Genomic DNA, 20,911 nt, shown 5'->3' on the forward strand with positions numbered 1-20,911 from the left:
GTTCTTCTTATGTATTACTGTATGTTGCATGTTAACTATGCCCATGTCATGAAGGTCATGGACAGACCTGCGGGGACCAAAAGCCCAGATACGCTCCACAGTGGTCCTCCACTTCCTCCCCTGCAGTAGGCTTTCCAGCTGGGCCTTGAATTTGATGAGGGCCTCCAGAGTCCCAAGGCTGATGTCCAGGTTCTTCCCTTCCCTCAGGGACATGTTTACCTGCTCTAGAGTCCGAATCAACTCTGAGCTACTCTCCAACAGACAGGTCACCTCTGAAAGGATAAACAACACCATTGTAGGGAAAATTAGCTCAATTTGGGGAAATATAATGTCTATAATGCACAAATAAACTTTAAGAAAGAATTAACTTGAATTTAGGTCGAACAAGCAACAAAGGAATCGACTTCATTAAACAAAGATAATGACTTTATATTTAAAATATTTATGACTACATACTGCTACAAAGGATGACACAACAACAACAACACAACAAATGCTAACAACACAGATAACAATGCTACAGTAATGGAATAAATGAAAATATCACTGGAGCTTTACAGGTAAAATATGCAACTGGTGAATAAACCAAAATATGACCATCACTGGAAGGAGCTTCTAAAACGCTGATAAATTTAGGATCATGATTGGATAGAGTAACCAATCATAATTTCTCAATTTACCCGGTTAGTTCTTTTTGTTGAAGTTAGTTGGGGCAGGATGGAGACAGAATAGGACACGTAGCACTGGTAATAAAGGAAATCTGCAGTTGCATTCCTGTGATGGTTTTTCATAGAAAAAGTTTGGGACAGTGACCAATCTGTGGGCATGTTTGCCCTCCTAGGGGTGGTGTCATCACCTCCCTCTGGGCACATTGTCCATTAAAGACCAGATGTCACATGGTTAATCATCTTACTTTTACGACCAGTTCATAAAAAAAAACAATAAAATAACTCAAACAAAGATCTGGTGTCCAGACACCCAGGTGATCAATGCTCAATGTTCAGGAGGAAATTTTGGTCCAAACAAGCTGCTCCAGCTCAGACAGATTCTCAGGATGTCTGGTGTGAGCGGCTCTCTGAGGTCAGTCCACAGCATCTCTACTGGATTCAGGTCTGGTCTCTGACTGGACCACTCCAGAAGGTGGATTTACTTTGATGTTTAGGGTTGCTGTCCTGCTGCATCAGCAGCTTCTCCTCAGCTTCAGCAGGTGGACAGACATCCTGACATCCTGGAAGAGACCTTGATAAACTTGATGATGTGAAGCTGTAAAAGTCAAGAGGCAGCAGAGACCCAGACCAGGATGCTCAACACCACTCATTGGCCTTGTCCACATCACCTGATGTTGCCTGGCTGTTCTTCTCTTTATAGCCAGTGATGGTCCTCATCCCCTTCCACACCTCTCTGGTGTTGTTGTGCTGCAGCTTCCTTTCTACTTTCTTTTTATAGTCATCCTTCGCCTGCTTTAATCTCCTCTTCAGCTCATGTTGCACACACCTGAGCTTCTCCCTGTCTCCATCCCTGAAGGCCTCCTTTTTCTGCTTGAGGAGGGTCTTGATGTTACTGGTGATCCAGGGTTTGTTGTTTGGAAAGCATCGAACAGTCCTTGCCGGTATTACAGTGTCCATACAGAAGTTAATGTGGTCTGTGGTACATTCAACCATTCTATCAAGGTCAGGGTTCTTGTTATCATGTTCCTGTGACTCCAACAGGACATTTCAATCTGTGCACTCAAAACAGTCCTTTAGAGACTCACTGGCCTCCAGGGTCCAGTTCCTGAATGAGGTGGTTGCAGCCTGCCTCAGTACACAGGGCTTGTAGGAAGACTCAAGAAAAAACAGATTATGATCTGATCTGCCAAGTGGTGGTAGAGCTGAAGCAGTGTAGGCCTCCTTGACGTTTGCATACAACAGATGCAGATGACACAAGACCTTATAGATGTTTAGATAAATTAATTGTACAGCATGATTTACACCTTTCTTTTGAATCTTTAAGGCCCTAGTGCTGCTTGAAACAAAGTGCTCATGGGATTGTCTAACAGTGCCTAAACCTCCATAGAACTGTGGGGATGGGGGCCGGGCTACATTTCACATTTGTTATAACTTTCTGAAAAGGAAAACAGACAAGATTATTCAATTCACACAGTGACTGGCCAAGTTTGTTGAGGTGTGAAAGTTGGATTTGAGATTCTCTCTCTTTAGTTGTAATCAGTTGAGTACAAAACAATAGATGCCTGCAACTGTTTAAAGGTACAGTAGCACTAAGGTCTTTAATCATGTGTAACCTCTCTCTATGATAGCAGGGCCTTGCTGGATGGTCTTTCTGTATAGTTATCAACACTTTTGCCTTTAGATAACACATCACACAGCCTAGTTTGTTGAAGTATACTGACATCTTTAAACTGATTAGTGTGTGTTCAGGTCTTACCCTGAGGCAGAGGGATTGCCCGGACGCTGATGGTGGCCATTCTGTTGGGTGTGGTGAGGGTCACCAGACCACTGGGGTCCACATGTAGGGTGTCTGATGAACGACCTTGCAAGGCCTCTTCTTTTACCTAGTATCAGATACATACACACTGACATGTTTGAACACCAATCATTTGTATTGAGAGATGATTTCTCAGTGTTCCAAAAATCCAACAAATCTGCTCCTTGCTCCACTGCTATTCTAACTGTCCACTTCTCCTGTTCCACTCTGGTGATGTAAAAAATGTCACTTGAACACACCAGTTGTAACAGACATCCTCTCCTGTGTCCCAAGTCCCAGTAAAGACGTTGCAGGCACAAAATGATCAGTCATCAGCACAGGAAACTTTACATAACTGGTTGAAGCTGATGTTGACTATAGTTCAATTACTGTGCAGTTGACTCACCTGGTGAATGATTGCTACTTTCTGCTGCCTGCCCAGCTCTTCATTCACCATATCCACTTTTGGAGGACGTACCACGGTTTCTCTGAATGGAATAATGGGCTTTGATGCACTGATTTCAATTTTAGCAAACCTTTAAAAAGACAAGTGAAACTCGTGTTAGTGATACTGGTGACAGACAATTTGTTCTCCAACGTCCACAAAGGTTTGATGCTTTCCTTTGTCATATACTGTATCTATGGTAACCAGATACCTTTGGGTTTTGGCCTGTTGATTGAATAAAACATTTATTATTAAATTTTAATACATCACTTTAGCGCATGAGGAAAGTATGATGGGATGTTTCACTGTCTCAAAGATGATGAAGTGATTCATTGACCAAAAAAGTAATCAACAGATAATAAAAATAATAGTTTGCTGCAGCCGTCATCACGTTAGCATGGCTAAAACCAGGACATGCAAACCTAATTGTACCACCACTTATACTAAAACAATTTGAAATTGATTATTTATTTATGCCCTATGGGAAATTCAGGTGTCCAGTAGCTCGTTTAGTAATAATAAGAATAATAATAGTTAATAATAAACAATAATAGTTATATTAGTCCAGTTCATGAGCCATTGTCTTTGGCAGATGGGTTCTACAGCCTGATGGCAGTGGGGACAAAGGATCTCCTGAACCTCTCTGTTCTGCAGCGCAGTGCAGCAGTAACATACACCTAATCTATCACCAAGAAGAAAGTGCTCCTATTCCCTTTTTAAGTTCTTACTCTACAGATGACACTGCACTCTACTTCTGGTTTTGGTTACAAGACTAGGTCAGGGAACACCACAGGAAATGAAAGTGAACTGCTCCCAGATCAAAGCCTTGTCTGTGTATTAAATATTCTCTAAATCTTTTCAAGTGTTTCTGAGATATCTTTCTGACAGAGAGACTAATGGGGTTAAAGACAACACCTCCTTCACAGGTAATAAGACGCCATTTCGGAACTTGTCTTTTTTATATCACAAATCAAAAAAATTCACGTCATTGTTCATTGTCAATATGAACAATAACACATTGTAGAGGAGGGCTTTAAATCTGTGTGCTGCTCAATCTGTTCACAGACACAACATATTCAGGCTTGATTAGTGCCCACGTTATTACGCCAGCTTATAGGTAAGTGTTTTTTTAAACATGGACAAATGTAGAACTGAAATGATGACTTCACTAATTGATTAGTCAATCAAAAGAAAGGTATTTCTCAAGCAGAAATGTCAAACATTGACTAACTGCAGGTTCTCAAATGTGACAATTTGCTGCTTTTCTGGTCTTTTATAGAACAGAATATTTTGGGGTTTGGACTTTGATTATGACATCTTGTGCTCAAGAACACTGAGATTTATGTTTTATAGGCAAAACCATTAATTCATTTATTGGGAAAAAATAACCTCACATTAATCAATAATGACAATAATTGTTAGTTGAAGCACAAGACATATATGTCCATTTTCAATAATGTGCTCTATTAAACTATTTCAGGTCAGTTGGCTAGGGTGATGCTTCAACATATATAGTTACTTAACCTGCAGGTCAATCTACTTTTCTACAAATCAAGTATTTTAATGGTGTTTTATGTACTTGAATAATGTTTTTTCCTGATGCTATTATATTTATGATATATGTGTCAATCCAAAGTCTGATGTATCATATTCCCCTGTGCCACAGAGCGCCATTGTTTACAAAAACGATTAAAACATATCAGTGAGCCGCATTGTTGTACACCCAGTACAACAATGTGACATGTTCCTTCATTACCATCAACACACACACTGTATTTTATTAAAGCCAACCCCACAAACAACTGTCCTGTTAATGAAAATACTCACTAGAACAACAAATGTGGATTAATCCAACACCAAAAATAGTCCCCAAAAGTATACTCTTCCCTCCTGTTTGAGTAACATTGATGCTTTAAACTAGTGCCCAGCTGTTTAATGAAATTACTGAGCCCTATATATATATAAATGATACTATCTATTTGTGAGATATTTTTTTAATTTACATCCTCAGTAGGAAGCAATGGGCTGGAGGCACGAGTAGGGATGTCACAAAGTATTGAGAGACAAACTCTAATACATCACTGGTTTTGTTCATTTCATAGGATTTGTTGAATAAAAGCATACAAATATAATATTGCCAAACTTTTCCTTTAAATGCAAGCATAGTATTAACAGAAATGATTTGTGTAACAGCATTTCAAATGTCATTGTTATTAACTGTCTATTAACTGCAGTCAGTGTGACTTGGTTTATAACTGCAATACAAAAGGTCCATGTCGGCCTCCCAGATGGGCTGGAACATCCACAGTGATTAGGCTGTCTGTCTAACTGCTGCTGTCTGCTGTTACAGGCTTTACTAAACAACACCAAAGATTCTTGGCTGACCCAGGGTTCACTGGGTCATTCCTAAAAAGATGTCTGTGTTTATATTTGTGTTAAGGGTTGAGATGGCATTACTTACAAACACAGACACAAAGACACAGACAGTCACATGCTCGTCTAATCCAGTTAGACACAGCAACAGAAAACAGGACAGAAAACAGGTAATCCCAGCTGCTCATTGACCCTGACGCTGATACGTTCTCTCCCTCTGTCACTCAGCTAAGGGTGATTTGAAATTAGCCAAAACCACTATTAGGTCCCATGAAGATGTCTGCAGCCACTTTAAAACCTTTCTTATGAAATGCGATAATGCAAATGTGGGTACAGACAGATGTACAAGCAACAGGTGAGTTCAGGAAAAATGTTGTCTGAGATAATTCAAATAAAACAACCAAAAAGCTTTTTCAGCAATCCAACCCTTACAGCACACCTGTCAAACAAGACTGCTTCCCATTGGATGAGAGAGAGAGAGAGAGAGAGAGAGAGAGAGAGAGAGAGAGAGAGAGAGAGAGAGAGAGAGAGAGAGAGAGATAATCCCACCAGAGTGCTGGAGCTGTGATGTCACAGTCGCGTGCACGCTCGGTGGCTGAGCGCTGACCTCATTCTAATGCACTGCAGGTCAGGCTGCGTGCCAGCGATGTCACAAAGGGCTCAGACTGCCATCTGCCAGCCAACGTGACTCCATGTCAGAGAGGTGTGGATAAAACACTGTGGTCATTCTGGAGGCTGGAGTGTGTGCAGCTGCATTTTATTGCCTGGTGGTTTTCATGTTTTTGTGCATAGTGAAAATATCAGAAACAAACCTTTTGTATAATTCATGCCAACACAAAGTACGGCCGCCAAATATGCAACAGAACTGAGTCAAAACAAAAATAACTTTGGTAGCACCCTAAACAGTTATTATGTTTGCATTAGATTACATCATACAAGTGTTTCTACTTCGCTGTTAAATTAGTGTACGTTTAACTTTTTTTTACTGATTTTAGGGTTTACAAACTAATGTGTCTGTGTGTCCTTGCTGTTGCACACAGGGGAAATGCCCAGTAAATATGTATCCAAGAAACAGTATTCACTTCATCTTTTAATTTTGGATTATTACAATATATTTCACTGAAAGATTATCACCTGTTTATAATGGAATAACAACCACAAAGCGTATTAAATTAAATTAAATTAGCGTTAAACAGCGCTCTCCACCACCAGTATCAAAACACCACATGAGGGAATATGTTTATGAAGAACTTCCCTGTAAGGGACAATAAAGTTACTTTGAATTTTTGAACTCTAAACTTTCAGAATGGAATTCATCGTCCAGTAGAGTTCAGTGACTTGGAGAATCAATACTAAGGAGCACTGAGGCTGTTCTGGCAGTACGTGGTGGCCCAACACCTTACTAATACCCTTTTTATATCAAAATCAACAGGTATAAGTAGATTTTTTAAGTGAATGTAAACATGCTAAAAAAGGTGTTGACTCCTTTTACACTGCCAGCTGAGTTTGCCTGAGAGGACACACACAACTGCAGGGAGCAATGTCATCACATGCAGTTATGGAGTACACACACACGCAGGGGAGAAAGAGTGAGCTGCTAGCCGTGCAGACGGGTAAAGCCGATAATGTCTCATCCTCAGGTTGGTGCTGATGTAAGTGTTGCAGCCTCTGTGTGTGACCATTCGGTGATGTTATGTTTTGTTTGTACAAATTTTGCTTTCACTCTTTCATTCCCGAGTGCAATGTAGCCGCATCATACTGGACAGGTGTGTTTGAAGTGTTTGTGCTCTGAGAGACGTCACAGCAGGAAAAGTAACCCTAACCCTAACCCTGGTGTATTATTCTCGAGCCTTTCCAAGACCAAAATCACAACAGCAAAAGTGGAAGAAATTCAAAAAAAGTAGCCTTCCCTCCAAGGCTAAGAAACATTTCATTAGCTAACTAAATTATCTTGTGGGGACACAGGTTACATTAAAAAAGCCCCATTCAGAACAAACACATCCACTGTGTTGTATTTCCCCACTGTGGAAGTTCTGGATGGTAGTAAGAGGACCAGATGGGACTGGAACCTATTTGATTGGATCTGGTATCTCATTTGTCACTCTCAGAATCTGTAAATACACTTTGGGTAATATCTAATGTCTGATCTGTCATTCTTTTTTCCTGATTGAAGTTACTTTTAAATCACTTGTTCGCCTATTTTGGGGAGAGAGAGACGTCAATAACTCAGGTCATGCAGTGGAGCACTGCTGCTGGTGTTGCATAGTGATTAAATAGAGCAGAGATTGATTGACAAACAGACAGAACAAGTCACTTAGGTTTCTCTTTGGTTTCTTAACCCAATTTCATTTTACCCTGACTGGAGCTACTCACAGACACAACAGAAATAACAGGTAAGAGACGGGACAGTCACACACAGAGAGAGAGAGAGAGAGAGAGAGAGAGAGAGAGAGAGAGAGAGAGAGAGAGCGCAAGTTGCAACTGTTTCTACGTGTCTCCCCCTGCTGATTTTGAGTGATAATTGTGAATGCTCTGACTATTAAATGTAAATAATAAATGTTTTTTGTACTTTTTATGGGCCCTGCCAATGTCTTTACCGTGCCTCTCTGTGTGCCTGACACCCCCCACCCCCCTCAAAATGGTGAAATATGCGACTGTGTTGACATCACTGATCTTTTTCTGTTAATGTGGAAAGAGTAAAGGAGATACTCTTGTGCATTCATTTGTGAGTAAATATTTTCTCTTCTGACAGTGAACAAGAGGAGACAGAGGTTCGAGATCACTGACTGTCATCTCTGTGACCTACTTCCAAACTCCACAGACTTACTCCTGAACTGACAGCTATTCTTTTGTCAAAGCCCTGTCATCACTGGTGACTGCAATTTAGTAACAATACGATCATATTTAAATTCAAATGAAGCTACAAAGTGCTTCATTCAACTTCAAAAGTTTGGACACCTCTGTTTTACACAAAGCAGCCAAACTGTTTGATTGTACATTTTTCCTTGTCATACTTACAATATCAAAACTAACTCTACCTAAATCTACTACTCTGCAGTAGAAGAGCATTGCTGTACCCTTGTCTTCTACATGAACCATCAGCTAGTGAGGATGATGATGATTTGCCTGGGAAAGGCAGATTAGATTTTATGTATACGGCCATCAAGAGTGTACTTAAGAACCCTTTTACAAGATTCTCAATTGAAGTTTGTAATGGAAAACATACAAAATTCACCAGAGACAGCTTTTTCAATTAAATCAAGCGGCTAGTTAGCTTAATTAGCTAGCTAATTATGATAAAATGTGTCAGAAACAGTTGTCATTTCAACCAACAAGATCAACAGTTGCCAGATAGAAATGAGAAGCCGCTTTTGTTTATTTGTGTTTGACACCAGGAATGCGTAATTTCAAAAATGACCAAGAACATTATCACTACAAACTGCATATGTGGCTGTGAGAATGGAAATCTTGGGAAACATAGCAACAGTGGGTAATAGTCAATTTGACTTGACTGAAAATCATCTTTAATTTTAAATGTAATAGATTTACATATCAGTAGCAGACAGACACAGTCTGAGACTTTATATACTGTAAGTGTGATTTTTAGAAGCGTGTGCAGCCACATGTAGAGAAATGTGTACGGCCTTGCTCTGTCTATACTTGTCTGTCTCTTTTCATCCACTCTCCTCCTCTACACTTCTGGTCTTTAAACTGTTTCTTTGAGGTTGATTTTTCGACTCGTAAATGTACTTGAGTTCACCCAATGAAATTTGTTCCACTTCAGGGTTGTCTGCCTCCAACACTCAGACTACTTTCAGATTACATCACTGTTTATCCAGAATCATATAAAATATGAACCATTTGTGTGAAATTTTGTCACAATTGCTGTTAGAAGTCTTGGGTTACAGCTAAAAACGTACGGCTGGCTTTAACACCGAATTTAATAATGGACACAACACCAGAAAGAAGTTTACTACTTTAAAGTTTATTGAAAGTAGATGGGTTATCCTGAAATGAAAACAGATATCTTGCACCACAAAGGTGCTGCTGCAACAGGAGGGAGAGAGAGAGAGAGAGCTGAAAAAAAGGGCTGGCCTAAATTGACTCAGCCCACTAGTCAGCACAGGTGTGTGTCAATCAAGCGATCCACCTAGAGGGATCAGCAACAGGATCAACAGGAAACACCAAAATAAAAGAATCCAACACTATATAACTATGTGTTTTGTGTGGTCACAGTGACATTGACCTTTGACCATCAAAATAATAACCAAATTACCAAAGAAATTCCCTGAAGGCGTTACTGAGATATCGCGTTTACAAGGCCAAAACTTTGTTTTGTGAAGTGATCTTGACTCTGCATCGATCACAATACGGCTACAAATCAAGTAAGCAATCAGAATACAGCTACAAACCGACCAATTACAATACAGCTATAAATCAACCAATCAGAATGCAGCTATAAATCAACCAATCAGAATACGGCTACAAACCAACTACCGAATCAGCATACAGCTACAAACCAACCAATAATAATAATACAGCAGCAAACCAACTAACCAATCAGAATATGGCTACAAATCAACCAATCAGAATACAGCTACAAACCAACAAACCAATCAGAATACAGCTGCAAACCAACTAACCAATCACAATAGAGCTACAAAAACATGAAACGCTACTTTTGCTGAACAGAAAGTCAAAAGAGAGGACTGAATGTGACTCTTGTTGCAAAGAAACCTTCATACCTGCAAGCATGGAGGCCTGTGTCAGCACATCTGATCAGATAATGAGAACACATCACAGTGTTATAGTGTCACTTTATTGTTCAGTTATGCTGATAACTGACAGTCAGGATATAACATGACCTGTACCCCAGAGGAAGAGAAGCTGGACTAGTAATCACAGTCAGGTTGTGGGTTGACCCACGCATCACTATTTCAGATGCCGCCAGGATTTAATGAACTGATGGAAATTTTCTCTGCCGATTTTGGTTGGAGAGTGTTTAATTGAAATGAATTATTTATATTTTAACTATTCATTGGTTATTGCCGCACATATTCAGTAGTCAGTAATTTGTTTGAAATAAGGTATTTTTCATATAATAATCATATAAACAGTTTGACCACATCATTATTATAGTACGACCTGTCCAGGGTGTTCCCTACCTCAGCTGGATTGGCTTAAGCACCCCCACAACCTTATAAGGATAAGTGGTATGGATAATGGGATTATTACAGTAACTACCTGATGGAAAAAAAACAAACATACATACACACATAAAGCTAGATAAATTATGGAACCATATAAAACAACAATCGTGTATCATGCTAGACTGCTGAGGTCCATGTTTAGATAAACAGCTGGTTTTCTTGGTTCTTCTTGGTTTGAGAGTTTAGATGAAGAGTCACACGTGCATGTGAGCGTGCAGTCACAGGATGCGCATACAGACTTAAGCACACTTGTGCATACACACAGTGTTGAGGAGTAACTAGTTACATGTAACAGGATTACATAATCAAATTACAAAATAAATGTAATTATAATCTGTTACAGTTATTAATAAGATATTGTAATCAAATTACAGTTAATAATCAAAATGTTGTTGATTATAAAGGGCTCCCATCTCATTCTATCTATGCATGAAAAAGCTGATAACATTCAGTCTGTTGCTTTGCATCTTTGGCCGAGCAGGAACACCTTCTGCTGGCATGTTTACATTACTTATTACTTTTTTAACAGGGTAATTAGTCATCTGATAACTATTACATTTTGAAAGAAAACTTCCCAACACTGTACACGCATGTGTCACACGCATGTGACCAACATGTGGGTGTACACATGTGGGCCTTTAAGTAAATAATCACACAAGTATATGTACGTGTGTCTCGTCCTCCGTGGCTGCCACTTGTTGCACAGCTGCAGCTCTACACACACTGCATCACAATCTTAGTCCTGACAATCTGCTCACTTAGCAGAGTGACAGTGTTTATGGTGGGGACATAGTACTTTTAAAGGGGATGAAAGGCATGGATGTAATTGGCCACAGTCTTCACCAGCAGAATTGGTGACTGTTTTACACTTCCACAATATTTTGTCTAAAGATAACTAAAGAAACAGCAGAGACACAGGTGATTGACAGATCATTCACTTTACGTGATGGTCAAATAAAAAATTTACAGAACACAAAATACTTTGTCCCAGTACTACACAATGCAATTCATAAATTTAAGTGTAACAAAAAATGAATAATAAATGCCTATACATTAAAATTACTGTTGGGACTCATCATTCATCAGACCAGATGTTTCTTTGCTCCACTTGACAAAGGAACTCACACTCCACAGTTCCTCACTGTTCACACCTGGGGACGACCCTTCCCCCCACGGACCTTACTGGCCAGCCAGTGTGGGTCAGCGTGTGACATGTGACCCCCAAGGGTGTCACCAAACAAAACCAGATGTCCTTCTTCTCTTCTCTCTCTTCTCTTCTTGGCTTGCTCTGTAGAGCAGCTCCAGCTCTCTCCTCTCGGTTCTTCAAAGGGCAACAAGGCCCCAGCCCAGGTCAGCTCTGCTACCTGAGAAACCAGCTCTCTCACCGGCCTGCTACCAGCAGCCTGCAAACGTTCTTCTCCTCAACAGCAGTGACCTGCTTCGGATTAACTCAGAGTAAACCAAGTTCTCTTCAGAATCAGCAGCTACGACACAAGGCCATCTGATTTTCCAAGCAGCAGGAGTCATAGCAGAGTTAGCATGGAACAGCTAACTCTGTGAGGAGAACAAAGGAAATAACAGCAAAGCAACACAGCCAGACAGGACTTTACTCCACCAGGAAGCCTCCCAACTCAGTGGACTTTACACCAACACTGGAAAGGACCTCTTTGTTTGTTCAGAAGTCTTAACTTTGTTAATGTACTTGTTGATTGATGTCTTGTTGTTGCAATGTTTGCTTAGCTTGTGGTCAGTCATACAGTTAATCGGGTACTCGTATGTTCACACACATAGTAGTATGTCTCAGTTCTAGAACCTGCATGAAGCTAACCATTTAGATTACATGAGCTAGGCTAACAAAGAAACTCACACCTTCCCTCACAGACACACACACACATACACACACCTGTATATACTAGATTAGACAGTGTGTTTTACTCTGCTCCATTGTAAATAAATGCCTTTAAGTATAACTACTGGTGTGTTTAATGTTGCACAAGCGTGAATATTGCCAACCTCTACTTTGTAGAATTCCAATCCTTCAACTTTAACTTACTGTTGATTTGGTAATTTGGTTATAGTTAGTAAACTCTAATTGTTAATCAGAGTTCCAGATTAATGGTAATAAACTGAGACTGAAACCATATTGGCTATTTTGCCTATTAGTTTAGGCTGGTGCCCCGAGGACTTTAATTAATTTTAAAGTTATTATTTAATATAAATATTTTTAATACTAATATTTTCTTAATTTATGATCCAATAAATTGATAAACAACCGAAATCCAACATATTTGGTGTCCAGCTCATGAGGTAGAGCTCAGAGCCAACATTACAATACCAAAACATAACAGTTAATGCAGACTCGTTACACTTTAATGTTACTTAAACTCTTGCCGAAGCCAGCCACTCCACACTGCTGACATGCCATGCCCTGCACATGGTGCATGGCACCCTTGACTGCTCTTTGAGCCCTGTGCTTCACTCAATGAGTTGTCTTGAAACAGAATTTTTTTTCCCAGTATCTGGGCAAAAGCAAACACGTTATTAAAATGCAGAGCTCCGACTGGATCTGATACACCATAACAGCCGCAGCTTGTTGCATTGCAAATGGCATAAGTACAAGATGCACCATTATCAGTAACGTCATCAAGAAGCCAGTAAACACTCCACCAACATGAGGGTTTTGCTGCAGGGGTAGGACAACCTGCCAGGAGGACATCCATCTCTGTGGCTCTCAGCAGTTAGGCTTGTCTGGTAGAGTGGCTAGTTGGAAGTCACTGAGTAAAAGTCGTATTACAGGCCAACGGGAGTTTGCCAAACACCTCTGAAAGCAGTCTGAGAGCCGTCGGAAGAAACTCTCTTAAGTGATGGAGACAAAAGCTCAGCTCCTTATCCTGAATACAGGGCACTAAGTGGTGAAAACAAGGCAACACTCATCACTGCAGCAATGACATCCCTCTGATGAAGCATGGTGAGGCAGGACCTGGGCGACAAGCCAGTGAGAAAGAGAGCCTTGAGAAAAACCCGCTCCACTGAATCATCTGCCCTTAGCTAATGTTTGTTGCTGTATTTCTATTCATTTCCACTCCTGTTTTGGTTGAATCGATGTCCACTGCTCTTCACTTAATTTTCAAGTGGATTTTTTGTGGTTTTGGTCAATAAGCACATTCAGTCAAATCCAGTCATTCTAGTTGCAGGATAACGTCAGGAGGAAGAAGTGTCTGAGGTATGGGGCAATGTTATCGCAACAAAATCTGTCAGTTTCTACATTGCATATTGATACATTAATTTTTAGTAATTGTCCTCGAAAAAACATGATCTTAATAGGAAAATACTGTAAATATACAAGGCGATTTCTTTTTAGTTATTGTTTAATATTTTATTTGGGTTGTCAAGCCTGATTGATTTTTTTATGTTATTTGGTTTGTTTGGTGAGACTTAGTGTGTTAACTTTGATCTGTCTTTAATGTTTGGTCTGCTGATTATTTATGTCAAGTTTTTGTCCAATTAAAAAAAGGAAAAAAGAAAAAAAATGCTATACTCAACTCTCAGTACAACAGCAATACAATCACACATTTAGATATTTTTAAATTAATATCTATGTGCAGAACAGAAGGACTGACTGTACTAAAGATCAGGTCAAACACTAGCACTAGCACACCCTCTGACTTTGACTTTCTGAATTGACTAATTTCTGTTCTCCTGCTGTGCTGGCAACAGCTGTGATGAATGAACACAGGCACATCTTTCTGAAGCCACTGTCTTCATGAATAAATGGTAGATGGCATCAATAAACTGATGACTATATGTTTTCCACGATGCCAACATCTAGCTACAGCTACATGTTATCACACACTGTATGAGATATACAAAAGCTGATGATACCTCAAAGTCATTAAAGAGGATAACGTTAGTTGCATAAAAGATGAGCCACAGTACTCTGATGGATTATATAAATGACAGATGCATTCTCTTTACTCATTACTCTGGGTTTTACAATACTAACATTACTGTATGTAGAGCAGGTTTGGAAGAAGGTCACTCTGAAGGGTAAAGGAGGTCATCCATCTTTAAGGGGAATTAATATTGCCTGTTTACACCCACCACTGCAACCAGTGGCCTTTTATAATGTTGGCTGAAAACAGGGCCATGACAAGTAATAATCTGTCTCTGATTTTCCCACCTGTGCATTATTATACAGTATGCCCTTTTTGTATGTTGTTTGAAATTAGGAAAGCTGTATCTTTGCTGTATTGTGTGTAGAGTGTGATTGACTAGAGGGTTGATTTATCCAGGTAGCTGCTTTGTGGTTGCCGTCTGCATTCTTCTATCTGGCTGCTTTTTGACAGGCTTTACATTTTATCTGCCTGAAGAAGACTTGTTGCTCAACTATAACAAAGATTTCATTCTAGTAAAGCCTTTCTTTGATACTGTTCATGTCCAACACTTTTCAGCAATAACAATTCAAGGTATTTACATTCTGCAAATGCACATCTGTATACAGCAGTACTTTTCATTTTAACTGACAGGGTGTGTCTTTCAGATTGTATACCCTAACACAAGGGATTAAAACACTGCATTCAAGACATAGATGTGACAAAAGCTGGCACATGCACATTTCACACGTGGAAGAAAATATCTGATCATGAGTTTAGGGTAACAGCCTTCATACTTTTGTTCCATATGAGCTAGTTCCTACAAAGTGTCAGTGAACCACATCCAAAGACAAAAGTGTTTGTAGCTCTTCCTAATAGCAATTCTTAAAGGGATATTTTGCAAAATGCTTATTCATTTTCTTGCCAAGAGGTGATGACAGCATTAACACCACTCTCAGGTCAGTACGTTAAATACACAGAAAAATATTAAATGCCTTTAGCAGCTTAGCTAAGTGCAGAAACAGAAAAGATAATGTAAGAATGGAAAGAGGGAAACAACTATCCTTACTCTGTCCTTGAGCGGCTGGGAGCCACATGGCCACGTGTCTTTATGTAGCACCAACACCGCGCCACTTGTCATTCAATCATCTCTCCTCACTTCAGGAACCAAGCTTACCTTTCCTGTATCTACGCTCACTAGCTTAAGTGAGTGAACACCTCTGTCGCTGGGCGCTAGTAGCTAGTGGTGCCAATCTGACTGCCTTTACCAAAGGGTTTGCTCCTGTTATATTGATGAGTCTTGGCAACTGAGTCTTATGACATATGTCCGACAATACGGCTACTACATTACACGTCCTATTCTGGCCTGTACCCAAATGGCTCCGGTTTCCGACTTCTACCAGCTAGCTGGCACATTAGTTTTGGGTAGTCCAAGCACGCTAATGGCAACACGGATCAAGCTGCCTTGCTGCTCACCCTCAGTGAGAACTAGCTAACGAGGATTACCACTTAGATTAGCACTTAGATCCGATAATTCCCTTTCTCCCTTTAGCATACCAGCTAAATTAATTGAGCTGCCAAGCTGCCTCCCACCACACAGCAAGGTCATTCTGGAGCCTGAGCATCAGTGGAGGTACAAATACCTGAATAGTGCACTTAACACAGTCAAAACGTTGAGTATAAAACAATGGACCCTTCTCACCCTCAACAGTCACTGCCTTATGCTATGTAGTGGAAGGGGAGGGACCCCCAACGTATTTACAAAATTGTGAAAACGACGAGGAAGGACACCTTGTTGGCACCAATGGCAGCTCAATGTCGCTAGACACAGGGGGCACACACAGGAGAATACAGTGTTTATATTCAAGTCAAGTGAGCAAAGCAGCTGGCAGACGTGCAACAATTGTGGTCACATGTTGCGATCGTGTTTGATCTGCAGTGTTTGATTAGGGACAACACTATCCTATTCCCGCACTATACTAGTGAGTATACTGTGCACACAGTGTACACAACACAGTGCAGGTCTGCTCAGCGTGCCTTGAGCTGGAATACGCTTGGTCCACCATCAACAACCCTGGCTCATGCACTCTCTGGCCTGGGGTCATGGAAGTGAAGCAGCTCCTCTGCTGTTGCCCATGGCCCCTCTTGCTTCTCTTTAAGGAGCATGACGAGATATTTCACCTCCACCTGGTGTGAATCGCCCTGTGGACTTGGACCTGTGAGTGGTTTAACTACTGAGCTCTTACAGAGGGTTATTCACTAGGTCTCTTTATGACTGTAAGTGTAAGTTATTTAAAGAATGGGTGCAAGGGCACAGGAAATTCCCTTTCAATGCTCAGTTACTGCAATTTTGTCCTTTCTGCAGGACTTGTTTTGAAAGGAAAAATACATTTTCTACTGTTAAGGTGTATTTGGCTTCTATTTCTGCTTACCACATTGAATTTGATGGCAATTCGGTATGGCTACATCACCTGGTTTGTCAGTTAATGAAGGAGGCGTGGAGATAATTACCTATCTCCAAACCAATTTCACCTTGTTGGGATTTGGCTTTGGTTTGTCCCTCCATTCGAACCACTTGATCATGCACACATGGAAATACTGTCTCTTAAAGTTGCTTTACTGTTGGCCTTGGGCACAGCTAAGCATGTCAGTGATACTCATACTTTGGGAATCGATGAGTGACCCTAAAGCCTAAAGGTTTTATTCTGAAGGTGCTCAATCCATTTTCACCAGTGGACTTGGAGGTTTTTCACCTGCCACCTTACTGCTCTATGAAGCAGCACTGGATGCGCGTGTTGTGCCCAGTTCATGCTTTGCATGCTTATGTTGCGAGGCTTTCAGGAAAGGGACCAGTTGTTGGTGTCTTTGGCTAAGCCCATCACCAAGCAAAGGCTTTGTCATTGAATAGTGGATGTTTTTACTTGGCTCACTCCAGCGTGGGCCTTCAGGCTCCAGCTGGTTTCTGGGCTCATTCTACCACGGGTCTTGCGACTATGTCTAAGGGGGTCTTTATCCAGGATATCTGCTCTGCAGGTAGCTGGTCATTGTCCTCAGCCTACAAATCTCATTTCTAATGGATTAAACCTCAAATATTTTGACTACATTGACTGGAGAACATGTCCGACGCTAAAGAGAATACAAATCCACGAGCTGTTCCCGCATCGCACGTACCTGTACGAACTCGTCAAGAAGCAAAAAGGCTGCTCGTGGCTAACACAGAAGCTAGCATGGATGATGGCGACAGCACGTCGTTTGAGGAAAACGTGGCCAACACAGTTTCTAAGACTGTTACTGAAAAGATTGGCGCTCTTATGGAGCGGAGGTTTACAGATCTGCATTCAACTCTGGACAAACTAAGCAGCCGCGTCGGGGAGAACACAAAACGAATTACTGAGACTGAAACCGGCATCTCTGATGGCGAGGACTGCACATCCTCTCTGGAGATCAAGCTAGCTGAACTCGAAAAAAAAGTGAAGATATTAACCGACCGACTTTAGTGACAAACAACGGATCCTTGCTGCTGTCCGAGAGAAAGGCGAGGTCACCCACCAGGGAGACAAGATCTACATCCGTCAGGACCTATCACCCCAGGTGAGGGAAGCCCGGCGTCAGGACTGCGGTTCCAGATGCGCTACCCGGCCAGTTTATACTTCACCTTGAACGGGGAGGATCACTCCTTCAAAAACCCACGTGAAGCGGAGGATTTTCTGAGTAGGAACGGTTAATTTCGAGCACGGAATATTGATTACATTTAAGTGTTTTTTTACACGGTTTACACAGCAGACAGAAATTAAACTTTTGTCGAATGGAAGATGAGGAATAGATAACTGCAGTCCGTGTGTGATGCGGGGAAAGCACCTCAGGAGATGAATACCGGACGATTATTTTCCATAATATAACTGGACTGATAACCCGACCACTTGGTGTACGGACCTCATCTCTCGGAGTTTACTTTCAGAGCAACAAGATTTGAGTGAGACCCTCTCCCCTGAGTTGATACAGGTATCTGTTGTTAATTATAAACGTGTAAACGTCTTAATTTTCCCCAAATATTATTTTTATTTAAATATTCTGGATTTACACTGTACTGTATATTGATGTTTTGGCTCTGATCGACACCTACTATAGCTGCCAGTACGATTCTTGCTACCTTTTTTATTATTATTCTTATTAATCGCTATTTAATTACCTAGAGACTATGGTTTGATCACAGGATGCGATTCATGTCAGTTGTTGGCTGGGGGGCGGGAGGGTTGCGGGGATCAGGCATCGGTAGTGAGATGCGTGTGGACACTCCTGCGGCTGGTATGCTCTTTCCTCCCACAGGTGGGAGGATACCTCTCTGCCTCAGCTGCTAAGACTCTTAACACCTTTTTAAGGAGGTTCTTTGTTCTTGTTTTCTCATTTGGAAGACCCTATTTTGTTCAGGGTTCTGAGCCACCGTTTGGGAAGGGGTTTTTATAGACAGCCATTGTGTTGTTGCACATTGTGTTATTTTTACTCTTGCAGTGTATGTTTAGCTCCAGTCCTTTATTGATTACCAGATCAGACGCTGACTTTTTTTTTCTTCTCGGTTTCATTAGTAGCTGCATAGAATACCTCCAACTGTATGAAGGGCTTAACTCTGTATGAGTGATCTTAAGATTGTTTCACATAATGTGAAGGTCATTAACCATGTCATCAAACGCCAGAAAATCTTGTCCTTCCTTAAAAAAGAGAGATGCCAAATAGCCTTCCTCCAAGAAACCCATTTTTCAGACCTAGAACATATAAAACTGAGGAGAAGCTGGGTGGGCCAGGTGTTCTACTCTTCATATAACTCTAAAAGTAGAGGAGTTGCAATTCTCCTACATCGCTCCATGCCTTTTACTCTTGACAAAACAATATCAGATAAAGAGGGATGTTATGTACTTCTGTCTGGTTATCTCTATGGAGAACATGTAGTTTTTGCCCCAACAATATATGAAGCCTTCCACAGCTTATTTCAGATTTGGCAACATTTTCTTCTCCATATCTACTTCAAAAATTTGTGAATTTTGTAAAGATTTACATCTATATGATGCTTTGACCCCCTAGATGCACCCCCTAGATAAAGACTACACATTCTTCTCAATCCCCCACCAGGTCTTTTCCAGAATAGACTACTCATAGACAGAAATGGGGTGAGGTGCCTCAAATCATCTGATATAAATTAAGTAATGAAACTGTTTTATAAAGACCTCTATAGCTCCGAATGCACATGCTCTTGTGGGGCTAGAGCAAAATTTCTTAACAAGATAAAATTACCGTCTCTTTCAGACGTACAGACAGCAGATTTATGCAAGCCAATTAGTAAGGAAGAAGTCTTACAAGCCATACGCACTCTTAAGGGAGGCAAAGCTCCGGGACCAGACAGTTTTGGCCCTGAATTTGACAAAACATTCAGTCAGGAACTAGTTGGTCCCCTAATAGACATGTATTTGGACTCCTTTGATAGGGGTTGTCTCCCCCCTACATTAAACACCGCTAATATCTCCGGTTACCCGGAAGAGGGATAAGCCATCTGACATTTGTGGTTCCTATAGACCGATAAGCCTGATTTCTCTTGACAGCAAATTGCTGTCAAAACTTTTAGCCAGATGCCTGGAGAAATTACTCCCCACACTTATAAATTCAGATCAGACGGGCTTTGTTTATGGACGCTATTCATCCAGCAATGTGAGAAGGCTCTTGAATATTATACAATTTACCTCACAATGCAAACGGAAAGCACTGGCCGTCTCTCTAGATGCAGAAAAGGCCTTCAGTAGGTTTGAGTGGGGCTATCTGTTTGATGTCTTGGGGAGATTTGGCCTCGGGGGGGACTTCCTTAAATGGATCCAAACCATATATCACTCACCTACAGCTGTTGTCATAATCAATAGGCGGCGCTCCGAACCCTTCTCAATAGCAAGGGGTGTCCGCCAGGGGTGCCCTCTCAGCCCGCTCCTCTTTGCCTTAGCATTGGAACCATTAGCTGAAACTATTCGACTGCACACTGATATAAAGGGAATAACAATAGGACATAAGGAACACAAAATTCCCTTCTACGCAGACGATATCCTTGTGTTTTTGTCCTCTCCTCAGCTATCAATTTCGGCAATTATGGATATTTTCAATAGATTTAGTAATATATCTGGCTATAAAATAAATTTTAAGAAATCTGAAGCTATGCCACTGGGAACCCTAAATACTACAGATGTTCAGGAGAATTTCCGTTTCAGATGGTCGAGATTTGGCTTTACTTATTTGGGGATAAAGGTGTCTTCAGAACTGAGAGATCTGCAAAAAGTAAATTTTGCCCCTATCTGTACTTCAGTCAAGAGAGACCTGGAGCGTTGGCAGAACTTACCCCTGTCCCTGTTTGGTCGAATCAGTCTCATTAAGATGAATGTGCTCCCTCGACTTTTATACCGTTTGCAAATGCTCCCATTATATCTATCCAAGAAAATCAACCTAGACTTAGAGAAGGCATTTTCCAAATTTATCTGGCAAGGTAAAAAACCTAGACAAAGGCTTAAGATAATTAG

General features: G+C 40.9%; 1 protein-coding gene across 1 annotated transcript in view; it reads right to left on the reverse strand.

Moving 5' to 3' along the window:
* The window catches only part of efl1 (elongation factor like GTPase 1), a 103,621-nt gene that overhangs the window by 12,390 nt on the left and 70,320 nt on the right, over nt 1-20,911 (reverse strand). Inside the window, exons 17-19 of the mRNA XM_056381327.1 lie at nt 2,870-2,999; nt 2,425-2,551; nt 68-272 (exon numbers count right to left, since the gene is read on the reverse strand). Coding sequence (XP_056237302.1) covers nt 68-272; nt 2,425-2,551; nt 2,870-2,999 — 462 coding nt within the window. The remainder of the gene's footprint in view (nt 1-67; nt 273-2,424; nt 2,552-2,869; nt 3,000-20,911) is intronic.

This window comes from Seriola aureovittata, chromosome 1, assembly GCF_021018895.1.
Source record: "Seriola aureovittata isolate HTS-2021-v1 ecotype China chromosome 1, ASM2101889v1, whole genome shotgun sequence".
NCBI classification, from domain to species: Eukaryota; Metazoa; Chordata; class Actinopteri; order Carangiformes; family Carangidae; genus Seriola; species Seriola aureovittata.